At 38.3% G+C, this 18234-nt stretch overlaps 1 protein-coding gene across 2 annotated transcripts; it reads left to right on the forward strand.

Moving 5' to 3' along the window:
* Positions 1–7588: 7588 nt before the first annotated feature.
* On the forward strand, positions 7589–17757 carry LOC117496600. Of its 2 annotated transcripts, none has more exons than XM_034148308.1 (3): positions 7589–7652; positions 10403–10508; positions 14916–17757. In XM_034148308.1, exon 3 carries the CDS (start codon positions 15080–15082, stop codon positions 16703–16705), a length of 1626 nt encoding a protein of 541 aa, XP_034004199.1. In that variant the 5' UTR covers positions 7589–7652; positions 10403–10508; positions 14916–15079; the 3' UTR covers positions 16706–17757. The 2 variants fall into 2 exon arrangements, with proteins under 2 accessions (XP_034004199.1, XP_034004198.1); XM_034148307.1 differs by having other exon boundaries at positions 10403–10491.
* Positions 17758–18234: the final 477 nt, after the last annotated feature.

Genomic DNA, 18234 nt, shown 5'->3' on the forward strand with positions numbered 1-18234 from the left:
GAGCCACCAAAGAGAGGTGATTTTCCCGTTGTCTCTCCTGGAAGTGTGAAATAAACAGAGTTCCACTGTTAGGGACTCGTGCTGGAGGTCTCTAGGCCGTCCTTTGGGGTTCTGTGAGCGGGCAAAGAGAGTTGATTTTCCCATTGTCTCTTCTGGAAGTGTGAAATAAACAGAGTTCCACTGTTAGGGACTCGTGCTGGAGGTCTCTAGGCCGTCCTTTGGGGGTCTGTGAGCCGCCAAAGATAGGTGATTTTCCCGTTGTCTCTCCTGGAAGTGTGAAATAAACAGAGTTCCACTGTTAGGGACTCGTGCTGGAGGTCTCTAGGCCGTCCTTTGGGGGTCTGTGAGCCGCCAAAGATAGGTGATTTTCCCGTTGTCTCTCCTGGAAGTGTGAAATAAACTAAGTGCCTATTTCAGGGACACCTCTTGGAAGTCTCTAGGCCGTCCTTTGGGGGTCTGTGAGTGGGCAAAGAGAGGTGATTTTCCCATTGTCTCTCATGGAAGTGTGAAATAAACTAAGTGCCTATTTCAGGGACACATCTTGGAGGTCTCTAGGCCGTACTTTGGGGGTCTCTGAGCCGCCAAAGAGAGGTGATTTTCCCGTTGTCTCTCCTGGAAGTGTGAAATAAACAGTCCCCATTTCAGGGACACCTCTTGGAGGTCTCTCGGCCGTCCTTTGGTCTGAAATAAACAGAGTGCCACTGTTATGGAGACATGCTGGAGGTCTCTAGTCCGTCTTTTGGTGGTCTGTGAGCCGCATTATGAGGCACTCTTTTCGGATACTTTAGGTCTGTCACTTAGGGTAACCGCACCACTAATGTACATCTCCCAAGAGTGGACGTCCATTATTCGTAATGCCTCTAAAACAAGGTAGGAACAACTTCATTACATGCTACTCAAGCTAGAATGATAACAAACCACAGGTGCGCTTTCTGCGCTACCTAACAGGTCCGTGGTGCAACACACTCTCTATAAGTGTTTTTCAAAGTGGGGGCCCCGACCCCCCGGGGGTCACAAATAGTTTGAGGGAAAGGGGAATTATTTTCTTCTTTTAAGTTACATTTTTTTTTTTTTTTTTAGATGTTATTAATAACTGCATATCTATCAATCTATGTGTCCTTTGATGCCAATCTTTTAATATTTTTTATTTATTAATATTTTGTTTTTAAATCACACGACCGCCCTTCAAGCCAATCAGAATCGAGCTGCCGATACTGAGAGTGAAACTGAGTATCTGCTCAGCTTCTGGAGCAAGTGAGAGCTAGTGAATATTTCGCTCTGCAGCTGGATGAGAGCATGGATGTAGCAAATATTGTTGTTTATATATATGAATATAAATATGTTTATTGTTAATATTACTGTTGAATATTATATATAATATTATTAAGGCATAAGTAGCTTTCAAAAATGCTAAAAATATATGTTAATTGTTCATATTACTGTTCAAAATTATATAATATTATAAAGAGAGAAATCATTTAAAAATGCGTTTACTGTTGATATTACTGTTTAATATTGTGTTAAGAATGTTTATAACAGAAGACACAATGAATGTAATGAATGACAAACAAAAGATAAATACAAAAAATGTTTAGAAGAATAACTGATTATTAATTATTAATGCAAATATATATTAAGAAAATGTTTTAAGCTGTATGATTAATTTGTAATATTTTCCATCATAATGTACTCATCATTTAAAAAACAAATTGCAACAGGGGGGTCCCCGCCAGAGGGTAATGCTATATGGGGGTCCTTGGCATGGCAAAGTTTGGGAACCCCTGCTCTATAACACAGTGAATTAAGTCCCGTAATGTTCCACCACAAAAGCAAGCAACTGCCTCTACGCTCTACAAATACTCACACTATAAAAACACGCTAAACACAAGTCAATCAATATAAACTCACCTTATGATTTTCATGGCTTTATCCTAGCTAACACCAGTGAATGACAATGTTTACAAATTGACAGCTGTATTTACGTTGCTCGTTGTAACGGCAAATGTGAACTCAGCTTTTTGGAAAAAATGCGTCTTGTGATAACCTGTAACTATGACGAACATTTGATGACATTAAATAACTTTTAATAACTTTTACCTTCTAGAGATCTCCTCGGAAAAGAACCAGCTTACTCCTCCGATGCGGGAAGAAAATGTGGTGGACACCCCCCCCCCCTTTGTTTAAAAAAGAAAAGCTTCAACATTTTCAAATAAATATGTTTTGCAATTTTTTCTGCTTTTCATCTTATCCATTAAAGTGCCATGTTGTTCAAGTTAAATTATGAAACTATTACAAGTAGGGTTTTGAGTCCGACCATTTTGATTTGTGAATAAAATATTTGTCAATAATAAGAAGCTGAGTAATCGGCTGCAGAGCAAGCTGCTGATGTATGTGCTCAGTGGGCGGAGTTACAGAGATAAACATAACTTTTTTCTTATTTCTTAAAGGTGGGGTAGGTAAGTTTGAGAAACCGGCTCGAGATACACTTTTTGTTATATTCCATGGAATGCTCTTAACATCCCGATAGCAATGAATATCTTAAGTGCTTTGACAAAAAATCCATAAAAAAAATTCATCTGTGGAAGCCGTAATACTGTAAAAAGTACAACCAATCATTTTAGCCGGCCCGGCTAAAATAACTGGATGGCCTACCTGCCTGTCAGCCTTCCATCTGTGCACAAACTTATCTCGTGCCCTCATTGGTCATGTGCGCGTTCGTGTGTGTTGGAGGAGGGGCTCTATAAGGAAGTGGCAGATTTTCTCCGGGTGTGTATTTTCAAATTCTAGCGGTCTCGAGCCGGTTTCTCAAACTTACCTACCCTACCTTTAATGTTGAGTCATAACTTTAGTTTGCATATTTCTGCTGTGTTCTCTTCCAATAATAGTTATAAATTATCCCCAGAACAAAATATATTTGTGTCATGAGCAAACAAAACTAATTTGAGTATTCTTGATACATTGCACATTTCGTTTCATCATTTATTGCCACATGTAAAACGTTATGTCTCTGTCAGCCGCCATTATCACGTGTTAAAACACTTACACTTTCTGCGGTCAAGTGAGTCCTCTTGAGGGCATTTCGGGTATTGTTTTTATACCAAGCGTTTATGTGTACTTACTGTCCCTATCAGGAAATGGTATCCTATTGTTTACATTGCTGTTTGTAATTATTTAGGATTGCATTATCATCTGTTAGAACAGCTTAACTAATTGTATCTACTTTGTAATCTATATTTTCCTAGATAACCACAACAAAAGAATATACTGTACTGACCAAATTCCTGTGGAGTAAATAAAGTTGGTTAACGACACCCCCTGGATTGCTGCAGTCTTTCTGACCTAAGATTTAGGCCAGACTTGTACAGTATACACCAGCATTCTTTATTCATATAATTTCACACTGCTGCTTTCCAAACTGTTAAACATCTGCGTCATTGTATAGTTTGTAGACAAGCTCCTCTGAAGGCAAAAGTTAAATAAAATATGTTGTTTTTGGTTGAAACCTTAGCATTCTAATTTGAATAGTTTGAATGTGTTCCAGTTTGAAGACTGTTTGATTTCCTGTTGATTGAAAATCTTCTAAAACATTCTGGATAAACTACTGCCAGTCCAAACTCAAACTAAAACTATTGTCCTGTCTACCTTTTATGAAAAGTTCATTTTAACAACCCATTTGTTTTTTCTATGTTCATTGTAATTATTTGCTAGACTCCAATTAATACATGCAACCAATTCACCAATTGTGTATCAACTGTTTTTACATCAGAGTGGTTTGAATAGAACTGAGCCGATTGCTTCATCTGGTTATGAATAACTTTACTTTTGCTGTCTTTTGTTTTAAATAGGTGGATCAGGAGAGAAATATAGAGAGCCCGAACAATAATTTTGCCCTAATAATAATCGTGCTCTGGCCCATATTATAATCGAGGAAACTTTATAAAATATTGCAGATAGGATTATTCCTCGAGTTTCTACAGCATGATCTATAGCGCCCCCTATTGAAAGGCCATATCTCTCTCCTGGTGAGTCTGATGAACTTGAAACTTGGCACACATATTTGGGTGACGGAGCTCTACATAAAAATGTTGGTACCCCTAAGTTCTGCTCTACTTTGATTTTTTGCAAAATGTGTTATAGAGCTTTGGCAGAGGGTCTTACACATTACAATAAGAAATATGATTGGTCAGCCAAAAAACATGGCTACCTTGATTAGAATCCTGGCAGGAAGTTATTGTTGTTAGACTTTGGGTTGCAGCTCTCGTCAGGTAAACCAGATCACTTTTGTGGGACGATGTGCTGGCCATTAACAGGAAATACCATACATGAAATAACGTTTGCCGCACATGGGCGTGGCAAAATGTCTCAATAGCGCCACCTAGAACACAGCACCTATATTTGCGAATGACCCAGATCTATGACATTTGGTATGTATGTGTATCACATTGATACAACAAAAAAAGGAAACTTGGAGCGTAAACCAAACAGGAAGTCTGCCATTTTTATTTTATATATGTTTTTTGGAAATGTTCACACTTTTCACATCGTGTTTGAATGAGCTCCTCCTAAAGATTTCATACGATCAACTTCAAATTTGGTCAGTAACATTTTAAGTTCCAAATATATCAAAAGCTTTCTGTTACATGGAGCACAGAGTCTCTTGAAGATCTTGAGGCTCTTGTCTTAAAACCCACATGAAGTTGGCCATTTTTCATTTAGTGTGTTTTCTTTTGCCATTTTTAGGATTTGAAATCAATCATAACCTGTTAAACCCGAGAGACCCCGGTACCGGGGCACTGCCGCAACATCTTGCAGGAAACAGTGTCTGAGGGCATGTTCATTTAATAAACTATGAATGTTTTATATCCATGTAACGGGAAGAAACTCATCTAACTGATAATTTTAATTTTTTTTTCAAAAGAAAACCCACAATGCTAACACTGAGCCTCTGAATTAGCAATGAGCAAAATGGCATTAAAACGATAAAAAACGCTGCTGAAGTTAATCCATAGGTTAATCCAATGTTTCTGTGTCCCTTTGAAATGATTTCTGATAATCCATAAGCAATAAAACTGCTTTTCCGTTTCCAGATGTCAAAGCTAGAGATAGGTTCACTCTGATGCAAAACTGCATGCGCAAAGCCCCCACCTTTTCTTTTCACGATGAGTGTGAGTGGGGGACTCCCCCTTCGATTCCATTGGCTCTAACGGTCAGAAAGAGGTGTCAACCATCAAAATCGAGCAAGGGGGGCCAGAGATATGGAAAATCCACCCAAATGACCCCAGAAGTGGTTTATTTTTGCTAAATCTCTCTCAAAAGGTCAATTGTCACTTTTTTTGCATCAATCTTGATACAGGGTACTTATTATATGTTGTACTTTGGATTCCTAAAGCTTTTAGTCTACCTTACCATCATCCAAGGGTGGTTTTCACTATAAGTAAAAAATATTTTTTGGACGGACACTATAATTTACAGTTTTTTACTATGTAAAATCTGAATTTTCTTTAAAATAAAAAACATCTATATTGATTCTGACTTTTCTACATCCAACTCACAGGTTTATCATTACTTTGAGAAAAAAGATTATTAAGTTAACCCTTTTAGAAGTGAAGATATGGTCATTTGTTCTGGGAATGTCATTTTTGAGCCTGAGACCTGAAAAACATGTTAAGTGGCTTTAGACAATTTTGGACATTGGTCTACAAGCTTGCAACATAAGACAACATTTCTGCTCAAAATATGAACTTGTGCTATATTAAAGTGAGGCTTAACCTTTTTTATTATGCAAAACTCTGAAACTAGGCCAAATTTGAACTGAAAATGTTGTGATTTTAAAGAACTTCATCTGCTGGTAGAAATGATTGATAAAACATATGTAAAAGAACCTTGGGTGTGCGTGACAACCTTGGGTTCTCGTGACCTGAAGAAGTTAATTCTTACACTTTCGGTTTTCCAAGCCTTTTGTTTTTCTTGTACTCCAGCCAACCTGCCCTGAGTTTCACTCACATTTTTTAAATTGCGAAGCTTGTGCGCTTTTGTGGAACGCTTTGTTCTCTACTAACAGGAAATACTTATTTAAAGGCTTAAGAATGTTTGGCACGGCTCGCCACTGCTGTATATTATACCTAGATGAAAGATACTGTATTTGCACAACACATACTTACTTGCCGTACTCTTGCAGCCAGAGACACTCGCCATGTCACACAAAGTCGTTGTTACTTGAGTGTGGGTCAAGTTTAAGAAGGCGAGCCTCAAGAAGCTCCAGGTTGCTTATAATGACTGTTTGCGTATACTGCTTAGAAAACCAAGGTGGTGCAGTGCAAGTGAAATGTTTTGTAATGCACGAGTCAACACGTTCCATGCTCTCTTGAGAAATCTGATGTACAACTTCATCTGTCGATTGAATGTTTCTCATAAGTCTGTCATTATGCTACTTTCAAATCTGTGTCTCAGTGCTGTACGATACCAGTCACCTCTGTGGAAACATTGGTATAACTGCCTTTTTTAATTTATATTTGAGTGTTGTATGTCTTTTAATAATGGACCAAGAGTCTCTTCAAATAAAACTGATGATGATGATGTACAGTCTCAAAAATGCCACACATGTCATGCTTGATTAGAATCCTGGCAGGAAGTTAATGTTGCTAGACTTTAGTTTACAGCTCTTGGCAGATAAACCAGATATCCTTCATATTTGGTTAACTCAATGTTAAGATATACACATTGGCAGACTGCAAAGCTTGTGCTCTTCTGTGCAATGCTTTGTTTGCCATTAACAGGAAATAGCGTTCACGCACATTGGGCGTAGCAAAAATGTCTCGGCAGCTGTTTTTCTTGTACCCCAGCCAACCTGCCATGTGAGCCCTGAGTTTCACTTACATTTTTTTTAATTGCAAAGCTTGTGCGCTTTTGTGGAACGCTGTGTTCACCACTAACAGGAAATACTTCTTTAAAGGCTTAAGAATGCTTGGCAAACGCATTAACAGTGATAAATAAGTTTACTGATATGATCATTTTAGTTTGGTGCAAGAATTTTTTTTGGGGTGCCCCTAAATAACTTTGAAGAAGCAGCCGTAACTGTACGTTTGACCTACGTGTATGATATTTGCACGGAATGTGTAAAAAAATACACTTAAAAAAATGTCTCTTGGGGCTCTTGTCTAAAAAACCAACAAGAAGTTGGCAATTTTTCATTTAGTGTGTTTCTTTTGTGTCATTGGTACAAGCTTGAACTTTCAAACTAGGACAAATTTGAACTGAAAATGTTTTTACTTTAAAGAACTTCATCTGCTGGTAGACATTATTGATAAAACATATATATGTAAAATAATTTTTTCGATAACATCTTATCGAGATGAGTACAAAAAACCCAGCAGATTATTTTTCATGTTCATGGTGTGGCATTTCTGGGAAATAGGTGTGTGTGTGTGTGTGTGTGTGTGTGTGTGTGTGTGTGTGTGTGTGTGTGTGTGTGTGTGTGTGTGTGTGTGTGTGTGTGTGTGTGTGTGTGTGTGTGTATCTGTGTGTGTGTGTGTGTGTGTGTGTGTGTGTGTGTGTGTGTGTGTGTGTGTGTGTGTGCGCGCGCATGTGTGTGTGGTGTATAAGTAGCAGCTACAGAACTCGCCCTGTCATGACGATCAGAGAAGACCTGAGTGGTAAGTTGCTGCTTAAAAAACTCTTTCACACTTTTTAAATTCCATTGATAAGGTGACAGTGAATTTTTGTAAAAACAAAATGGCATGATTAAGTTTTAGTTTTAACATTGTTTAGGGCTCGGGCACCAACAAAGTAGGAGCATAGGATTATTGAAATCCTTTAAATTATTATTAGAATAAGAAATTGCTTTTTAAAGGGCCATAGTGTCCTTAACCTGTTCTATCAATATAGATGTTTTTATTTTAAAGTAAATTCAGATTGAACATAGTAAAATAAATGTAAATTATAGTGTCTGTCCAAAGAAAAAACATTGCTTAAAGTGAAATCCACCCTTGAATGATGGGATAGTAGACTAAAAGCTTTAGGAATCCAAACTATAACATATAATAAGTACCCTGTATCAAGAGATTGATGCAAAACAAGTGAAAGTTGACCTTTTTGGAGAGGTTTAGAAAAAAAACCCACCTCTGGGGTCATTTGGGTGGATTGCTATATCTCTGGAACCCATTGGTCGATTTTGGTGATTGACACCACTTTTGAACCGTTAGAGCCAATAGAATCGAGGGGACGTTCCTAAATCCATCTAAACATTACCATTGAGGATTGAGAGTGATGCGCACGCAGTTTGCCCAAAGCGAAAGCTATGTTACGCTCTATATGAAAACTAGGTTTATTGCCATAAATGTTATGATGGATTATCAGTAATCATTTCAAAGTGACACAGAGACATTGGATTAACCTTCAGCAGCGTTTATATGCGTTTTAATGCCATTGAACACAACTTTTGATCAGAAAACAGCAAAGGTAAGACGTATTTGCCGTTTTGGCTCCGTAAAGGGAAGTTGTGTGTTGTCTTTCCTGGCTTCACTGCCGTGAGTTTTGGTCGCACAGTGATGATACTTATACCATTGGAATCCGTGGAATCTCAGCTTTCATATGATATCTAGTTTGTGCAGATTGCATGAAGTATAGAATATTGCTACCTTGAGTTATGTGCTAAGTGCGTTAGCACTCTTTCGCGTAGTGCTAATTCAGAGGCTTGGTGTTAGAGTTGTATTTTGTTTCGGTAAAAATTGTTCATATCGTCAGTTAGCTGAGTGTCTTCCCGTTAAGTGGGTATGACACATTAAATGTTAAGAAGCCCTGAGAACCCGCCGGCGGGGGCATGGGGTTTAACAGGTTAAAAGCTGGATTTTATTGGCACACTTGTCAGGACTGTGATATTTAAGGGGTCTTGATCTCATGCATGGGCTCTATAGCAGCCCCTAAAATGTTGCTAAAAATCAGCCCCTCATTCTTCTTTGAACTATGAAATTTGGTAGGAATATGTAGCATGGGGAAACGTACAAAAAAGCCCCATGGTGTCATATCATTAACCCAACAGGAAGTCAGTCGTTTTGAATTTCATGTGCATTTTCTGACCATATCTTTCCCTTTTGCGTGCTATATTTGAACAAATGTCATCCAATCAACTATCGTTACATTTTGGTAGGTACCATCTTAAGACCTCGTGGATCAAAACATATCAAAAGCTTTACTCTACATCGAACGCCCTCCCCACGGTGTGGCGGTTAAAAGCGCAGGAAGTTGCGGTTAGTAGAGCAAACATTCTTTAATATACTCCAGATTTCCCATGGATGATAAGAGTCCAGGCATGAAGACATCTACACATTAATATTGACGTATATACATAGTGCTATCATAGTTGATTATTCAGATCTCTCAAAAATGTTGTCTTAATAGCATCATGGGAAAAGCTTTAGAGTTACATTTGTGCGTTAGCGTAGAACACCTCTACATGGTCAAACTTTCAAAACACGTTTAGAATCGGTTCCGTCCTGGAGACATTTTTAATCAAAGTGCCACAGCAGGAAGTTACTGTTGCTAGACTTTGGCTTACAGCTCTTGGCAGGTAAACCTTCATATTTGGTCAGCTCAATGTTAAGATATTCCCCTTGGCAGACTGCGAAGCTTGTGCGCTTTTTTGGAACGCCATTAAAATGAATTACTTCTTAACCGTGATAAACTTAGTTAACTGATATTATTATTGTAGTTTGGTGCAAGTTTTTTTTGGAGGGGGCCCCTACATAACTTTAACAAAGTTAACTTTAACCTACATGCATGATATTTGCACATACGATAACAAATCTTTCTGCAACATGGAGCGCCCTTGTCGGGGCATCACCGTCATTTTGAGACACTTACACAAAGTTGTTTTAACTCCAAACTGCCCTTAATTTCTTGTGTTTGATGAGAGTCCCAGCCTGATGACTTTTAAAGGTCGACATCAGGTAATAGTCATAGTGCCACCGACTGGCAACACGAAGTCAGCATAAAGAACATCATCTGATTTACTTGAACATTTCAATTTGTGTTCTACACGATAGAGATGCTCTTTGTTAGAAGTGTATTATCTAGCGCCACCTAGTGGACAGCGGAGGTGGAAGACTTACAATATGTAATTTTCAGTACATTCAACTCAATGCAATAGGTAGGGTGGGGTTATGCAAAAGTATTTTATTTAGTAAATGTAGTGTGATGTGCAGACTACGATTTACAAATAATATAATAAAAAACTGTTTTGAATGAACTAATCATATTAAATAAATACTTAGTTATTACAATCTATTGACATGTGAAAAACACAGCCACAGGAGAATGGATGACTAAATGTGACTGATGACTGACTGTTGAACTTTATATAAATAGAAATACATAAAAGTACAACTTTGTATTTGCTTTATTTTAGGAATTTGGAGTCCAAAGCAGCATGTTGAAATATCAGAAGCTGGGTTTACACTGAGTGACGGGACTGAGAACGGCCAACAGCCAACAGAGGTTTGTTGTAATTCATTGTCAGTAACAGTTTCTTTGTATTTAATACTAGTTTTTTCAGGGGATTTAAAAAAATGTTTTCACAACTTCCGATGAAAATAATGACCTTATCATGTTGTAGATAGTACATTTACTCATTAAATACGTTTAAATAGCAACTATTGATTGGCCAAATAATTCAAGTAATATTACAGTTTTTCTCGATTGCTAACACACATTTTTTTTTAAATTGCTCAGTTTCTCAGAACACTAAACACAATTCACAAAACCACACACCCAAAGTGCAAAACACCTAATTTCTCCTGCTAAATGAAGAACTGCACTCAAAACTACATAAACACTTACCAAATGCAAACTTTTGCACCAAATATAACACACTTCATTCATAATACTAGATTGTTTGATCACCCAACTGCTGAGCATAATCTAAAGCACTTTCATCTGTTATGGGCTATGCTCTGTACATAGAGGTTTCTGTAGAGAACGATTGCTTGAGTATACAGAAATACAGTAAATGAAGAAATACAAATTAGTTGATGAAAAATTCATATTTTATTCAAAAATAACATTGTGCAACATGCATCTCAGCACATAGTTACTAGGCTTCGGATCTCTCTAAGTGTGATGGCATTGTTTGCCAAAACCCAGTTTGTAACTGCTGCTCCCTGTGCCTCATTGAAAATCCTTAGCTTTCCACCTGCACCTCTTTTTTTCTCAGTCCTTCAGATAAACAACACAGATATAGTGGTTGGTCAGTGTCTGTGTTGCATAAAAGTAAGTTTACCACTGTCAATTGTGCAGGATTTTTGTACAGTTATAGTATGCAACATGCCAACAATTCAATTACAGTAATGAAGTAAATACGTTTCACACAACAGATATAAGCACTGATATATCATGAATTATGCAGAGCTAAAAACTGGTAACTAACCTGTTTTCAAGTCTAAGTGTCCGGATTACAGAGGCAACAGTAAATCGGCTTAGATTAGGCTGAACCATCTCTCCAGCCTCTCTCATCGTCAAACCATGGTTGATAACATTTCATTTCATTAGAGAGTATTCTTCTTTGTCCACGTCCTCTCCCTCCAGCTCTACCTCTACCTCTCATTCTTCCTCCTCTCACTCTCACCCCACCTCTTCCTCCTCCTCTCACTCTCAGCCAAGCTCTTGCTCTTGCTCTTGCTCTTGCTCTTGCTCTTGCTCTTGCTCTTTCTCTCATGTTGGCTTCCATTGTTGCTGTAAGAAAGTACTCAAAACTGCATCCACTCTGCTTCTGGCACTCCTGCAAGCCAGCTGATAATGACCAAGTTGCTTGCTTACAAATGGCAACTTTTTTATGCCTGGAGATTTAGGTTATTAGGGCCCGAGCACGGAGCGCAAGGACCCAACGGCGTCCTAGCACGAAGTGCGAGGAACCTAGTGTTATTGGAGAAATTCTTCTTATTTTTCTGCTGGCGTTTCCTGTTTTTGAGGTCTTTAGGATGCTTCAAAAGTTGTATAATTTTGCACGGATTCCAGAATCGGTGAAAGATTCAACATTCTGGAGTCGATGGGTTCAAATTGTCCAACGTGCTCTCTAGCGCCACCTATGGCCATTTCCATTTTTGGAAAGATGTACAAAGTTGCACCGTAACTCAGAATGACCTGACATTTTGTACACTTATTCGGGTGGGCCTGCTCTACATATTATCTCCTTGAACCCCTAAGCTCCGCCTACTTTTATTTGATTTTAATTAGCATAATTTACAAAACAGTGAAATGTTAACTTCAATTTCAATTTTCAGTTTATCAACACCAAACTTCGTATATAGCATCGGTGGAGGGTCAGACACTTTACCGTAGAAAATGAGCATGTTCAGACGATAAATATTGCCGCCATGAATCAAAACGTACTCGCAAAAAGGCGGGGCTTTGAAAGAAATGCTCATAACTCATCAACAATGTATCCAAACATCACTGATTTTGGTGGATAGGTTCAGTCTGTCTTGGGGAATAGGCACAAATCATTTTCATTTTGGACTATAGGGGGCGCCAAAAACACCACCAATTTATAACTCAAGAACGGATGGACGAATTTGTTTTTGCTTTTTTTACACATACTTTGGGGGTGACTACGAACTGAGATTCAAAGTGTCGCAACAAATGCAGAATGTGGGTGTGGCCTATAAACAATTTTTAAATAGCGAAAGCATAAAATGAGCTTCGGACGCAAAACTTGGGACACACGTCACAGCCCACGATTTTTTCGAGAATGTAAAAAAAAAACGTAATTTTTCCAAAAAACTGCTCACTAGCGCCCCCTATTGTGTGGTAGTCACATATAGTTTCTCAGAACTTCACGAATTGTGGCAGAGACATTCCTCATGGAATTGCGGACATATTTCTAGTTAGCTTCCATTAGCCCCGCCCCCCAGAAAGTTGGCCATTTTGAAAAATGTGCGTTTTTCATGCATTTTAAGCACATTCTTGCGAACTCCTCCTAGGGGAATGATCGGAAAAATTCCAATCCAGGACAACTTCAGCCCCTATACAATATGATGATAAATTGCGGAGCACATTTTTGATAAATCAATCGTGGAGGTCGTAAGCTAACAGCGAATACACCATTTTTGACGATTTACATGTCGCAAATTACTCCAAACTACTCGCATATAGTTTTTCCGATATTCACGAAACGCTGTATACACATTGCTATTATGATTGCACACATATTTCAATTTGCCTTCCATTAGTCCCGCCCCCCAGGAAGTCGGCCATTTAGAAAAATGTGCGTTTTCCATGCATTTTAAGCACATTTTTGCAAACTTCTCCTAGGGAAATAATCGGAAATATTCAAATCCACGACAAGTTAAGCGCATATCCAATGTCATGCTACATTGTGAAGGAATAGTCGATCGCTTGAACATGGAGCTCGTAGGCTAACGGAGAATGTACAATTTTTGACCATTTATATGTCGGATAAGCTACTGGCACATCAACTCTCACACACACACACACACACAAACAGACACACAAACACACACACACACACAATCACACACACACACACCTACTGTTAGTCCAACAATGTCCTTTGCTGGCGGCATATTCATTACAACAGACACCGATACACTCCACAACACACACCTACTCACTGTACAACACACACATATAAAGCATATAATAAATATCAGGCTACAGCCCTTGTATATTTTATTATGTGAAGCATGAACAATATCTACTGTTTATTTGTAGATATCTGCTAAAGCCTACAAATAAATTGTGAAATGTAGGCCTGTTACATATATTATTGAGCGATATATATTATACACACTGTTCTGCTTTCTGTACTGACCTCAGCAGCTGTTCTCACTGTAAACATTCGCGTCACAATGAAAGCAGTTGTATTAAAATAAAATAGCCTAACATCCAGGGGAGATGTGATTAGTGAGTAAACAAACGGTAAAGGGCAGAAAGTCTGATGCACATTTGATCTTCTTAAATAACTTAGAATCACAACGGGAACAGTTTGCAGAGCTGTGCTTCGTTGACATAAGTCCAGCCATGCGTCACGCCTCTTTTAAACATCACTGTTGTTGTTGTACCATCAGTGTACCCTCGGTTATAGCTCCTCCAGAGAGACTCCTCTCTCCTCTCTCCTCTAAATCAGTGTATCCTCGGTTACGGCTCCTCCAGACAGCCTCCTCGATAATTGATCCTCGACGAGGCTTTAGAGAAATATGTTTTCCTTCGAGTCGGCGCTCAAGTAACTAAAAAATTAAAATTGTAAAAAAGTGAAATGGTGAAATAGTGCAATAAGAGTCTATATACAAGTGATTGGAATATTATATATTGGATAAATAATTTCTGATGTCAGTTCCAATGGGGGCTTGGCCCCGTAGCTACTGACCCAGAATCAGCACTTTTGTAACAGCTGAAATAAAGGGTTATTATTATTATTATAAGGGTTATGAGGCTACAATGGGTGATTTGTTTGGTATTTTGAGCAAAACCCTTCAGAGACACGTTTTGTATAGATATGGCCCTAGAATAAATTGTTCAAATATAGCATAATAGGTGAGCTTTAATGGCTTATTTGTAAGCAGGTTTAACATGTATATTATGCTTTATACATAGATTGGTTTGCCATTTTTGTAAAGACAGATTTAAAAGACAATTATTTGGGATGAGCTCTAACTACTGTTACTATTGCATTTTTAATCAAGAGAAACTGTTCAAAAATGTAGATTAGAAAGATTTACCTTATTCAAATACTTTTTGCTTCTTGACATCATATAAGTGCCCTACATAAATGTCATATTAGTCATAGCAACCTTTTCCTGTACTTGTTTTCATGACGCACAAGTAGCAAAAGGGAACACATAATAGTGCTTCAGCTGAGTGCTACATCCTACACATTTTCATTTTGTACACGTCGTCTTTTACAGATGTGGATCTGAGAGCACTCCATTCACTTGAAGAGCAGAAGACACACTTTTATTGCACAGACCACAAGTCTAAAAGGTTTTCTGATTAGAATTAACTAGTATCTCTTTGGAGGCCTGGTCCATGTATCACCTGATTTTAAATTCACTACTTCAAAAACAAAATAATGTCTGGATTGTTGTCCAAACAGCTTAATCTTCTTTCAATTAAAGAAAAAAGCACATTGATAAAATCAGAGACAGGGCCTTCTGTTTACATAATTCCACAGCAAGAACAAAAAATCGATGAAAAAGTGTGCAAGAAATTCAGTTTTGGGAAAGAATCCCAAACTGGTAAAACTAATCGCACCATAATGGTTCTCGGAGCAACTGGGGCTGGGAAGTCAACTCTCATCAATGGGATGATCAACAACATTCTAGGTGTTAAATGGGAGGATCCATATCGCTTTAAGTTAGTTGACGAGGATCAGTCAAGATCGCAAACTGAAAGCCAGACCTCCGAAGTCACTGTGTACGAAATCAACTACCAAGAGGGCTTTGAAATCCCCTGCTCTCTAACTATTGTTGATACCCCAGGCTTTGGAGATACAGGAGGCATAAAAAGAGACAAGGAGATCACAGAACAGATACGTAATCTCTTCTCTGCCGAGCATGGCGTCAGTGAAATTGACGCTGTGTGTTTTGTAGCCCAGGCTGCTTTAGCTCGGCTCACTGCATCACAGAAGTATGTGTTCGATTCTGTGCTCTCAATCTTTGGCAAAGATGTGGCAGAAAACATCCAGGTTCTGGTGACATTCTCAGACGGCCAACTCCCACCAGTTCTAGAGGCGATCAACGCTTCAGGTGTCCCATGTACTAAAACACAAAACGGGCTGCCAGTTTACTTCAAATTCAATAATTCTGCATTGTTTGCACAGAACCAATCATCTTCTGCTGCTGACTCGAGTGGGGTTGAGGAAGATGAAGACTTTGACAAGATGTTCTGGGAAATGGGGGCAAAAAGCATGAAGAGGTTCTTTGTTGGCTTAGATAAGATGAAAACCAAAAGTTTGACAATGACAAAGGAAGTCCTCGGAGAAAGAAAGCAGCTCCAGATCTCAATTGAAAATGTGCAAAAGCAGGTTAAAATAGGGTTAGCCAAGCTCGAGGAGATTAAAGAGACAACTGAACATCTTAAACAGCATGAAGCAGAGATCAGCAGAAATGAGAAATTTGAGTTTGAAGTAGGCGTCATAAAGCCTTTTCAAGAAGATATTTCTGGCACTGGAGGCTTCCTCACCAACTGTCAGGTGTGTCATTTCACCTGTCACGGGTCATGTGCCTACGCCAATGATGCAGATAAAATAAAGTGTTCTGCAATGGGACCAGATGGAAACTGTACCCAGTGTCCAGGCAAATGTCCTTGGAGTCAACATTTTAACCAGAAGTACAAATGGGAGTATAGGGAGGTTAAAGAAAAGCAAACCGTGCAGGACCAGAAAGAAAAGTACCTGAAGGCCTCAGAGGCTAAGGGAACTGTTCAGGAATTGATCGACAACATGAATGTTGAATATCAGCGTGTTCGGACTGAAGTGGGGGAGATGATGAAGAGGTCTGCCGAGTGTCTGAACAGACTAGGAGAGATCGCACTGAAGCCAAATCCTCTCTCCACTCCAGGGTACATTGACATGCTTATTGAGGGAGAGAAAGCTGAGGGCAAGTTAGGCTGGAAGCAACGAGTCGAGTACCTGATGGAGGTGAGAGGACAAGCAGAGCTCATGGCTAAAGTAGGCAAAGGGGAAACCCTACTTTAAAGTCAGGAAGCTCTAACCTAGGGAGAATCAAGACCAGTGCCAACTTAGACCAAGACAAGAGTTGAAAATAATATCAAGTTTAAGAAGAGAATTAAGCCGATGATACTGATCCAGACTTTTTAGTGACTTAATAACCAAGGGATGATACCAATCATGGTCCTTGTTGATTTTTCTATGCTTACAAGTTGTTTTTTTACTTTCTTTTTTCTTAATCATGAGGGTTTCAATTCTGTAAACCAACTTCTGCAGCAAAGATGTTTTATGAATGTTGATGAATTTAAAAAGGTAATCCTTGAAATAAATGCTGAATAAGAGACTGACCTGAGTTATAGAAGCCAGGGGAACAGAGGAATTAAGTCAGGATATTTTGTGTCTACGAACGCCATTTGTGATTTTGTTGTTGATTTGTTATGCTGTGTTGTAACGCCAAAGTAATGTTGTTCAAGCAATGTCAATAAAACAGAAAGAGTTTGAAGCCAAATATTTCCTCCAATCCAGAGTACATTGACATGCTTGCTGAATGAGAGTAAGCTGAGGCCAAGCCAGGTTGGGCTCAAATAGTTCATTACCTGCTAATCATGAGAGAAAAACGATGAGTCTCGACACTTGAGAGACTTAAAATTCAATACGTTTGCCAACGTTTTTTCTATGTTTAAACAATTGTATTTTCAGGTTAACCAAACAGGAGATAACAGATTAACCATCTTTGTGTGAACCCATTTTCTGCATGTACTGTTCAGTTTGCAGTGTTTTCCCCCTGTTATGATCATTTACATATTTCATGTATGCAGTTTACATTGCTCAATACATTACATTTAGCTGATGATTCTATCCAGAGCGACTTACCATACAATGTTTTAAAAAGATTTGTTGCTTATTGTTTTTTATCTTTTCAGGTATATATATATATATATATCTTAAATATACTTAATGTGAACACGTTTAAACAATTCTATTGATGTTTATTGAATTGCATGTTATTGTCCTGTAGTAATTAAGGGAGAGATGAAGAAATTATGAAATGATTAAAAAATATATGGTATCTTCCTTAAGAGTTGTGTGTTTTTGTATCATTAGTCTTCCACAGCTAACTTTCACTGATCTTTATTTTCTCAAATAGTCCCTCTTTCGACTAGACTAGACTTTATGTATCACGATTTCAAAAAACTAATTTAATGAGCATTAACCCAATATATATATATAGCTAGTGGGGCTAGTTAACCTGGTTGACATATTTAATGTATATTTCACATTATATTCAATGTAACAAATGCATAAGAATAATGGTACAAACAACTGAAAAATTACCATTTACATATATGTTGCCCGACGTGAGTACATACACAGGACATTTCAATACACACAAATTCCCATTTTGTTTCCCACATGAATTCTTTATTTTGTTAGCCACATTTATTCTGGGATTTACCAATGTCTTCTTATTTTGGCTTACCTCGTACTGTAGGTCAGATAACTTTTTATGAGTGGTAGAGCACACTTACTAGGATAAGAAAAAATGTCAAATAGGC

Source organism: Trematomus bernacchii, unplaced genomic scaffold, assembly GCF_902827165.1.
Source record: "Trematomus bernacchii unplaced genomic scaffold, fTreBer1.1, whole genome shotgun sequence".
NCBI classification, from domain to species: Eukaryota; Metazoa; Chordata; class Actinopteri; order Perciformes; family Nototheniidae; genus Trematomus; species Trematomus bernacchii.

Bases quoted from the DNA above. Each gene is read 5' to 3' on its own strand.
- LOC117496600 (XM_034148308.1), top strand. From the start codon at position 15,080: ATGTCTGGATTGTTGTCCAAACAGCTTAATCTTCTTTCAATTAAAGAA.